Source organism: Cloeon dipterum, chromosome 2 (genome assembly GCF_949628265.1).
Source record: "Cloeon dipterum chromosome 2, ieCloDipt1.1, whole genome shotgun sequence".
NCBI lineage: Eukaryota > Metazoa > Arthropoda > Insecta > Ephemeroptera > Baetidae > Cloeon > Cloeon dipterum.
In genome coordinates this window covers 31,340,415-31,351,576 of record NC_088787.1, presented here as the reverse complement: position 1 = coordinate 31,351,576, position 11,162 = coordinate 31,340,415, and the positions used below count along the sequence as shown (strand labels likewise).

At 38.3% G+C, this 11,162-nt stretch overlaps 1 protein-coding gene across 1 annotated transcript; it reads left to right on the top strand.

Annotated features, from left to right (window-relative positions):
- LOC135937225 (uncharacterized) lies at positions 1-9,909 on the top strand. Its single transcript, XM_065480335.1, has 5 exons — positions 1-456; positions 7,375-7,691; positions 8,265-8,576; positions 8,968-9,225; positions 9,382-9,909. The coding sequence occupies exons 1-5, from the start codon at positions 36-38 to the stop codon at positions 9,562-9,564; spliced, it is 1,491 nt and encodes a 496-aa protein (XP_065336407.1). The 5' UTR covers positions 1-35; the 3' UTR covers positions 9,565-9,909.
- The last annotated feature ends 1,253 nt before the right edge of the window (positions 9,910-11,162 follow it).

Below are 11,162 nucleotides of genomic sequence, written 5' to 3'. Positions count from 1 at the left end.
CTACCGCGAACTGCTAAATCACGCAAGAAATAGAAATGAAGTCCTCACGCACAATTTTCGCGCTGATTTTGACGGTGGTGGCTGCGGCCGTGGGCTATCCGGACCGCCACAACAACGTGAAAAAATGGGCCGAGGACTCGTGGCGGATGTTCCAGGTGGCCGCCAGGAGGGATCTGGAGGCCGCGTCCGAGAATTTCGGAGTGCACGACGTCAACACGACCTTACTCATCAGCACCAAGGGACACAGCGAATGCCGCGTTTACGTCGCCATCGCCGACCCCTGGGAAACCTTGTCCGTCGTCTTTCCGGACAGGTACATGCCCGTCAGCGACCTGCACGGCATCCTCCTGCTCGACCCCTTCCCGAAGGCCTACTTCGGACACCCTGTGCTCATTTTCTTCATAGAGCGAGCATCTCAGCAGCTGTGCGACGAGAGGAAAGGCCATTACTTACACGGTGAGATATTTAATATTTCTCTTTATGTCGATCAACTCGGGGAAATTAAACAGAGGACAGAAAAATAATTATATGAGGAAAATTTGTGCTTTTAGCCAATTTTAAGACAGAAAATTTGTGCTTTTAGACTCTCAAATATTTGTCTCTGAGATTCCAATCGACAAATTAGCGCAAATAATGCAATTTTAAGCCAGTTTAATCACGTCAAGACAGTCTAAAAGTGTCTTATCCGCCCCGGGACCCCACCTTACAGCCCTGCGTCGAATGGTGTCGCAGAGCGAGCTGTGCAAACTGTAAAACAGTTCCTGAAGAAGACGCAAAACCAGAAGTGGGAAGCGAAGTTGGACAGTTTAGAGGCGTCTAAAATTAAATTTAACATGTTCTAGGTCAGCTAAAACTCCATGAATTTCATTTTTAAAAGAATATCTTTGCCTAAAAAGTATTTCAGTCGACGAGTTTTTTGTTTTCCTATTTATAGACCTGTTGACAACATGTCTTCCTCTTTTGGTATTAATTTTTAATTTGTTTTCCACTAAAAAAGTTTAAAAATTATCTAAAACCATCTAATTTGCACGTAAAATGGCTAAGAGCAGTTTCAAAAATCCAGACACTTCGGGTTAATGAGTTGGAATAAAATTACTTTGCTGGAATCTGTGGAAAATGCACATGACTCTCCTGTGAAAATTACAAAAAATTTAGGGCGCCAATTTTTCCAGAAAATTAAACAGCATATGGGCTGTGATTTTTTTGACTGTGTTTTCTACCTTCCAAACGTTTCGGTACCATCAAATGAGCCTTTTGACAATATTAAATCGTCCAAACACCAAAGAAAATATTTATTTTCGCGCAAAAATTTTTCCCCTAATGGTCCAACAATAATAATAAAAAAAACGTTAAGCTTTAACAGCCCTAAAAAAATAAATAAAATATTAATATTTCTCTTCTCAAATGTGCTCTTTTGTCGGCACAAAGAAGGATAAAAAAGCAGAATCGTGTGTCATCTCTCAGCAATTTTTCCCTATATTTCAAAGGATAACGAGCTCAAAGCCGCTTATCGAGAAAGCAATTAAAAGGTGCGCGATCACCGTTTGAGGTGTCAAATGTTTACCCACAGCAGTGCAGCAGGAAAACAGAAGCTCGATCATGCACACACAGCTTCCTCCTGCTTTTCTAGATAAAAAAATAATAATCTCGTACTCGTCAGATTCAATAAGAGATATAACTCCACCGCAAAACGTCGGTGAAAAATGATTGGCCACAAATATTTGCGTTTCTGTCGTCGGCCTTTCCTTCTTTACCTGATTTTCCAAAGTCTCTGAAGTTAGCCGCCCTGGAATGCATTCATATATATATTATCTGCATGCTCGGATGCGTTTCGTTTCTCGCACTCATGCACCCAATAAGTTGCTGGTACTCTCGAGGAATATTTTTCGGACCACCAAACGTGCTTTGAAGAAACACGCCGGTCTATCATAGGGTTCAAAAATTGTTGCAATAGCTGTAAATTTGTTGACAAAGAGGCAGAATAAGTGGAAAAGCACCCTTTGTAAATGCCGAGATGTGAAATCTCTTTGATTTACCCGCTTTGAAATTTTCTTTTTACCAGCATCCATCGACCACAACTATCTATAAACCTAAAAGGGTCTCTAGCACTCAAATTGATTTTTTTTCAAAGTTAATATTGCCGAAATCGACTAAAAAGAACTTGTTTTGAAATTTAACAATTTAAGACACTAAAAATAAAAGCAGGATTTATTTGAAACATTTTTAATTGAAATTCCTATATGCTCCGAAGGTTATTAATCCTTGAATAGGAAAAGTTTAAAAAACAAATAATATAATTGACGAGACAAGTCGATCGGTGGGTCATTTTTTCATTAAATTTCCTGAAAAGTCTTTAAATTTTTCGAATATTGCCGAGAAATTGGCAACATGATGCTTTGAACATTTCTGAGCTGACGAAACCAGGTAAATTTTTTTTAAATTTTCCTAAAAAAAGGCTTAAATTGTAGTGTTTTAGGGAAATAAAATAATAATACAATAAAATTCGGGTCAAAAGTGGAAGTTTCATACAACAAGTAAAAACTTACAAAGCTCTGGCAAATTTCATTTTTTTCGGAGCATCAAATTAAAGTCATTGATCGATTTGTCTTGTTGGAGAAATGTCTTAAAACCAAATTACAGCTACACTGACCTAAAACTATATTTTTATATCAATTTTGAAAATTTGTAAAACATTTTAGCGTTAAATTTGTTTAATTCCCGTTTGCGTGGATGTGATGCAATGCCTATAACCCGTCGTAAAAAATTGTTAAAAATAGGAAATTATTTTGTTGAAGGGGGAAATTGTCTATTCACAGCCAGGAATTTAATTTTAAAAGTCTCTTTATGCAAATTATTTTCTGATTACGCAAGCGAATAGAAGAATTACACCTTTTAAAAACTTTGAAACTCGGAGGTTATCTTCTGCCATAAAAAATTATTTTTCGTTTTCTTGGGCACAAGCCCATTCTGAAAATCCTGACCATTAGTCAGTTAGTTTTACCTGTAACAAATTGTGAAATTCTGTACAAAGACCAATTTGACTTGTACGAAAAATTCCGGCTAATGAAAAGAAGCAGGGGAAACGCACACGTGCAGAGTAATTAAAATTTAGGAAATCTCTGGTGATTACTCCATAATAAAGCAGCAAAACACTTAAATAGAATGTGGGAAGGGAATGCTGCGTCGCGCATGTCACGGTTTTGTTTGTCCGAGAAGAATTCAGAAAATGCGACAGTTTTCGAGTTCGCATTAAAGCGATTTAAGTGCGCAGGCCGTAAAACGTGAAGAGTCCCGAGAAACGAAGATGTCGCGAAATCAGAGCATGTCACGCCTCGAATCGAATTTCGGCCGAGAGAAAGAGAGAATTCTGTCCGACAATCGCGGAGCAGCGATCTCTGTGAGTGAGCCGCGCGTTTTCTGGGAAGGATGCTTCAGGTGCCACGAGCCACCGCGCCTTTGATCTTTGCCGCTGCTTCTCCTCTCCCGCGCGCTCGCGCGCCTCCTTTTCGTGCGTGTAGGCAACAAGCAAGACACGCAAGTACGTCGGCTCAGCATAATTTTTTTCAAAGCCGCCCCGCGCGCACACACACTCGAGAGATCAAAGCAAAGGGTTGCATTTTGTCGCCGCGGACAATTCGCACCTCTCACGCTCTCTCATTGGCAAATTGTGCAGCACCCGCAGCCGCCAAATTATCACACGCTGCGTCACGTTTCCCTTTGATCTCGTAAAAGGACCTATTTTCCCTCTGCGCACACGTGTTTTCCTGCTAAATCTAAAAATTACTAACAAGGAGGACAAATCTACTGATCCGAAAAAATGGGAGATGAAATTTTTCTTATTAATTTAAACAAAATTTAAACGAATTAATTATAGCTCATTATCAGCTGCTCTGATTGTGAGTGCTTGATCTAAAATCTTTTCAAATTCGGAAAGCTGATGAAATTTGTAATTATTTGCATATGCTGAAAAAATATTATCCCGGAAAGGCCATTTGAATTTTTGATTGCTGTTTAGCAACCAAAGATTTCCTATAAAAAAAATTCCCTGGCTGCAAATAACAAAAAAAATAGTAACAAAGTCTTCAATTGTCCATCCTTTTGTCAAACTAATTAGATCTTTTTTATTTTGAGATGAAAAATAGGTTCTGTACAAAGCCAGGACATAAAAATCGACCGCACCGATCGATTTTTCTCTTTAAACGTTGACAAATGAACCAAAATTAATTTAATTAGAGCAAAAACTGTATCTTGAAAGGTCCGTAAATCGCCAAAATCATCAAATTCCTGGGGATTACTACCCTTGAAATACAAATTGAGTGAAAATATATATTTTTAGGCTTACAAGTAAAATGCCAAAAATCAGTAATTAGTTAAAAAATAATTTAGTCAATTTCAAATTACTTTGGAACACAAAAAAATGATTTTAATAAAATTCCCCGCATACAAAAATTGAAAAAAAACGGAGAGAATCGAGTGCGCCTTATTTGCATATGGTCGGTGTTAACTTATTGTCATGTGCTTTTGCGTTGTATAAATAACGAGCAGCGCGGCGGGCGCGTTTCACTCACTCTGCTATATAAAGACATTACAGATCGCATTCACGCGTACTAAATTGCCAGCCATTCACTTCCTTTGCGGCGCAGCGGCTCCTTTGATAAGCCGCGCTGCTGATTGATCTCCATTACGTTATAGTTTTCCCTTCGTATTAAAAGCATTTCCATATTAAAATAACTCTTGCGCGCATCAAAGCAAATTTCAACATCGCGCATCTGCTCCCACAATTCGTGGCCATTTCATATATTTGGTTTCAAGTACTGATAAAATGAAAATTGTTGAGTAAAAATTGATTCAGAGCAAACGAGAGTAATTAATTGATTGATTTGTAGATTTGCAAGCGTTGGTGTTTAAATTTAAATGACGATTTTTCCAACTCGTGCGGGACAATCAAGTTGAACGTCAAATAGACTTCAGATTGTATTTTTTTCGGGGGTGGAAAACACCACAATAAGAAAGACACCAATGATGACGGTTGAATTCTGCGAAATTTAATAATTAACCAAAACTCACCCCCTGAATGAGGGGGTTGATTTCCTCCCCCTCAAAAACTCATAAATATTCAACTAATTTTAAGTTACAAAATCTGACCGAAAAAAAAGTGTGAAAATAGCGAAATTGCAATTAAAGTATAATTTTGAGGCGAAAAAACACGAATTTCAAAATTCAAATTAGTATTAGAATTTCTCAAAAATACGGAAAACCCGTGCCACTAATTTTTTTACATGTTTTTTTTTCTTATTAAATGATGCTCATTTTGGTGATCTCAAAAATTAAATTTTTGTTCCCTTCGATACGCAGTAATTATTTGAAATCTTGGGTCAAAATTTAGTGACCTTAACCTTTGACCAACACACGTGGCGAATTTGTTCGGCGTTTAATGTAGATCATTTTAGACACCTCTTTGTATCAATTTATGTTTGCTCTAATTATAGTCATTGCAGTTCCCTGAAAAAAACAACCTTTTTAAAAATTGACCAACCTTTAGCCCCTTTAAAACAAACAAAATTTGGAATTCTGACCTAAAATTTTAGGGCATTAAATTTAATCAAAATCCGAGACCCTTTCGGATTTTGAAGAACCTTTTACCCCAAAAAACAAGTTTGAAAGGCAGAAAAAAAATTGTTGGATGGGCTCCTGAGTGGAAACTGCGACGCGCTGTGTACTCAGTAAAAGCTCTAAAAAAATATGCCTTGAAGAAGCCGTTTTCCAATTAAAAAAAATAAAATTTCCAAAAATCCGTGAGAACAAAGGCGAGGAAAATCGGCGCGGCTGACCGCACACTTTTGTGATAAATTGGCCTGAAAAGCGGCCGGTCGGCGGGCAGGCGGCGGCGGCATTGTGGAGCAACATTTAAGTGTATTAATGCAATATAAATTGAGGTGCTGTGGGGCAGAAGGAGCCGGCCGACATGCACGGCTCCTCTCAATCTCGCGGCATCTGGTGGCAGGCAGGCGGCAGGCGGCTCCTCTGTTGGCGGCGAACTTCAAAGGCAGCCTCACGCCAAGCGCGCCGATTTAAGAGGTTCCGCTCATTAGCCGCAGAGGTGACATCTTACTGACTGACGAACCTCAGCCTCTCTTTTTCTGCTCGCCGGCCCACGGACGGCCAGGCCACTTTTCGCCCGGCCCTTGTTTTATACTTTTATTATCCACATATGATGCACTACCGGATTACGCGCCGCGCTCTGCAACCTCTGCTCCTTTTTCAAACAATATGTGAGCTTTTGCAACCATTACTCCGTATACTCCAGGTTAACCGGAAAATTTCTTGTGTTGTGTGTTAAGCAAAGGCCTTTATTTCTAAACTGAGCTTTTCAGGTAAATTAAATTAATAGGGTATGGGACTACAAGAGAAAATCTGGTGAGAATGGTGGTGTTTCCATTCAATTGCCACCTCATAAATTGTGTCAAAATTTAAACAGTAGAATTAATAAATTCAACAATATCAATCAGTTTTTTTTAATTTTTCAAAGGGGTTGAAATTTATAAATTTAGGGGGTGGAGGTATAGCACCCTTATAAATCCTTCAGCTGATCAGGGGAGGTTGAGATGAGTCTAATGATGCGCAGTTTTTGCAATTCCCATAATTAGATCCCGAGATTTGGCAGTGGCAATGTTAGCAAAAAACTTTTGATTTTTGCCAACATTCCAATCGCTAAATCTCAGATTCTAACGATCAGAATTGCAAAAACTGCACACTGTTCTGCTCGTCTTAACCTCCCCTAGATAGCCAGTGGAATTTGGGGCAGATTTTTTAATTGAAGAGAGCTTTGATCAGTGAATAAGTTTGCTGAAAGTGCAAAACGACGTGATTTTTATCGTTGCATGGGTGGAAGGGGGATGAGGGTTTATCACCCTCTAAACCCATTGGCTATCTAGGGTAGGTTGAGACGAGTCTAACGGTAGTTAATTTTTGCAATTGTAACGGTCAGAACCCGGGATTTTTTAGATGCACAAATTAATAAAAATTCATGTTTTTCGAATTTTAAATCGGATTACTCAAAAACTATAAATCAATCCACTCTGAAATTTTCACATTAGCTCACACATGCTATGGGACAACTTTTAAGCACATTTTAAAAATTCCAAAATCCTTATTAAAATTTTATGACCGAGGACATCAAATTTGTATCAGTTCGGTCGGGCTCGACGAGAGCAATCTAAATCACGCCTTATTTTTTAAACTGCTTGACGGGAAAATGAGATACAGGCATCTCAAAATTGAAAAACAAAATGAAAATTTTGCTGAGATATTTTTATTACTGATTTAATCTCACACGAACCCTTATTAATTCGAAATTCGGCATTAAATTTACAGGCAAACGTCTGTGTATATACGTGAAGAACAATAACCGGTGCATCGAGATGAAACGGAACAAGTTTCCCTTCGACCGAAGCACGGACATCGACTGCGCGTTAAACTTCATTCCGCTGGTGGAAGGCAGGGAGGCGGGCAAGCAGAAACTGACCTGTCGCGAGAACATCGGCAACTTCTACACCCATTGCCCTGTGCTGCGAGACGCCGAGGACAATCGCAGTGTGTACTGCGACAAGGTCCGTTACAACACGCAGCACTGCAACGTCGCGGAAGAGGCCGCCGAGGCCAACTGCAGCATCTGGCAGAGATGTGACCACGTGAGTGTCATTTTATTTTAATTTAATTTCCCTTTTTTTATTCAAGTTAGCAAATTTGAACATATCTCGAGTTCTAATGAAGCTAGAACATTGAATTTTATGCCAAAAGATGTTTATTTAAATGGCCAACAACTTTTATATTTGCAAAAAGTGTATTGGAATTTTCAAAATGGCTTCTTTAATTATTTTGCAAGAAAGAAAGTGAATTCAACGGGCCTAGAAATTTTCAGGAGGGCGAAACCTTCAGTTTTCAAGGTTGAAGCTTAAAATAATGCGTTTTTAAGAAAATAAAAATTGCGTTGTGACCCTCGGAAAATAATTTGGGTCACCACTGAGGTCAGTTAAGACCATTAGAACAGCTAAGGAAGTGTACCCTGGCGTCAGGGTACCCCTCATCATTAAAATCAAAATTTTATCTTTTAACTTTTCCGACGTCTGACGCCGACGGGCTCTGTATTAGTTCAATCTTTATCAATTTAATCAATTTGACCCTTTGGAAGCCATCAGGGTGCTCAGGAATCACCCTGAAAATTTGCAAAAATGATTAAATTGAAACAATTAATTTTATTTCAGGCCATTATACTTTCTGGGGGATGGAATCGCCAGCTGAGCGAATACCAAAGCTATCAGAACGTCAAGAAAATGCATAAAATGTTCAAACACATCGGCTTCGGAGAAAACATCAAGATCTTCTACGCAAACGGCGAGGCGAGCACACAAGAGATGCCCCGCATGTATTCGTCCATCTTGAAGGAAAGCTTCAAAAAGTACCTGCGGACACTATGCAACACCAAGCCTTGCGTTGAAACCCTGGTTATCTACCTGAACAGCCCGACCTTGCCGAACGGAAATTCGCTGCTCTGGGACGCGGATAACAACGGAGTAGTGAGTTAAAAATTTTATTCATTGAATTTTCAGATTCACAAAAAACTCTTTCAGTTTTTCTCGGAATATCAAAATGAACTTCCGATTAATTTTTCTCATCAAATATTGTCTAAATTTAGAGGTCTCTCAGTCGCGAATTTTCAGGCCATTTTCACCGGCTGTTGGCGCGGTTGACAATATTTTAAACGTCATGCTTAACGAAAGACATTTTTTTTCTCCTGCGCTTTTTAATTTATTTTGACCCTTTTTCACCGGCGGCTTCACACGACCCAAAATTTGTTAAAAGCGGCTGGCTGATTGTGAGACCTTAATCTAAACTGTGTTTTTAAATCGACTATTTTCTTCAAAATTCCGTAAATAACTAAATTTTATTATTTTTTTGCGGTGATAGGCCAGTTTTGAGGAGCAGTTCACGGTGGACGAGATGCTGAGCAGCCTGCAGGACTGCTCGGCGAATCAAGTCGTCTTGTTGGTGGACCAGAGCTATTCTGGCGTTTTCACCATGAAACAATCGAAAAACCGTAAACTGCGCTCGAACGTGATCATCGTCACGAGCACGTCGGAACGGCAGGCTGCCTTTGGCAGTGACTTCAGTGAACACTGGAGCCTGAAAGGACTCGAGGAGAAATGCATCAACGAGATTTACGACGTAAGTGCAACCTGATTGGATTTCTTGGTGTTTTTTTTTATTTTTTTATTCTGAAAAAATGTATCGTTATATATTTTCTGTGGAATTTGGGGGGGGGGGGGAAACATTAAATGCAATCCCATTATTAACATTTTCCTATTTTTTTTTTGCTTTCAGGAATACATCAATGTTTCGAGGACGGAGGATATGACCTCGCTACTGCTAGACACGGGGAGTGGAGCCTCGCACAGGCTCACGCTGACTGGGGGTTCTTGCAGTAATAACTCTTGGGAAATAAATCCCTCGAAGGGCTGCGAGAACCTCTCTTCCCATTACCTCTGGAGGGATTACAAAATTTAAATACTGTTCCCACTTTTCAAATAAGCTCGACCCCGCAGCCCTTTAAATGCGTCAAAAAAGCCTGAAGAGTACAAAAAGACAATTATTGTTATTATTCTATATTGTGTAGTGAACGTTTTTTCCCCAAAAATGACAAAAGCGTGCATCAAGTGTGGAACTCCAGTGAAAGTGAGCAAATTGTTGTAAAAATTTAATAGATCTCATGAGGATTATTTTGTAAGTTAACAAAATTGACCACAAATAAAAGCCAACAATACAGTTATCCCTCATGAAATGCACTTTTGTAGAGTGTTTATTTTACGAAGCACAAACAGAGACGTTTTGTTGATAAATAAAAAATTGTACAAAATGTAAAAACAATGAAAATAAATGTAAGAGTTAATAAATAATTAAAGGCATATTTTAATTTAATAAAATCAAAAATATCCAAAATAGGTTTTTTTAAATTTTGAATAAAACAATTGTTGGCCAGATATGCACAGAGATAAAATATTGCAAACTGAATTTAAATTAGTTGTTAGCATTCTTCATTATTTAGCTTAAATTTTGGAAACCCTATAGTTAGTTTTGTTTCTGCCATTCAGTTGGTTTTGGACTCTTATTAATTATTATATGAGCCTAATTCGTTAAATACTTCCTTTTATAAAAAATTGATAAATAGAACTGAAAAAATCAAGCCTAAATAACTTGGCAATATAACCAAAAATTTTTAATTTTTTCCAACATTGTTATCGCCTGCCTAATCTCTGGTTCTATGAGTCAGAATTGCAAAAACTGCACACCGTTCAACTCGTCTAAACATCCCCTATAGATAGCCGATGGGTGTTTTGGGGCTGCGGATGATCTTTCACCAATCCCAATTCGCCTTTTTTTCTACCTCCGTTGCAGTAAAAAATTCAAATAAATTTTTATTTCTGCTATTTTTAACCTTTTCACCTTCTTTTAATGGTAAAGGGCTTTGTTTAGAGTAGATTTTATTATTTTAAGAGAGTTTTGAGCAGTGAATAAGCTCGCAGAAAGTACAAGCAACGCGATTTTTATCGTTACATCAATGCATGGGGTGGAAGGGGGATGAGGGTCGATCACCCTAAAAATCCTTTAGCTGTCTTAGGGGACGTTAAGAAGAGTCGAACGGTGTGCAATATTTACAATTATGATGGTTAGAAAACGAGATTAGGCCCTGGCAATATTACCAGAAAATGAAAAACTTTCAATCTTTTCAAAACATTTTCATCGCCAAATCTTGAGTTTGCCAACGGAATTAAAAAAAAACAGCCCAGCATTCGACTACATAGCCGATGGACTTTGCATGGCGGTGATCTAATCGCACCCACCAACCCAAATACGCCTCTTTTTCTAACTCCGTGTAGTTGAATTGCGATGAACCATAACAGTTTTTAGAAATTAAATAAACCTGCTTATCCTTAAAATTAAGGATTGATGCTGACTGTCTTTTTAAGGAGTAAAATTTAAAATTTTCAGACAATAAAATAACAAATTTCGAATATTTTCATACTAAATCAATTTTATAATTCATATTTTATTTTTACAAGTTTGTAAGTGTAAATTGCAAAAAAGTGCGAGTATCAGGAAGCATT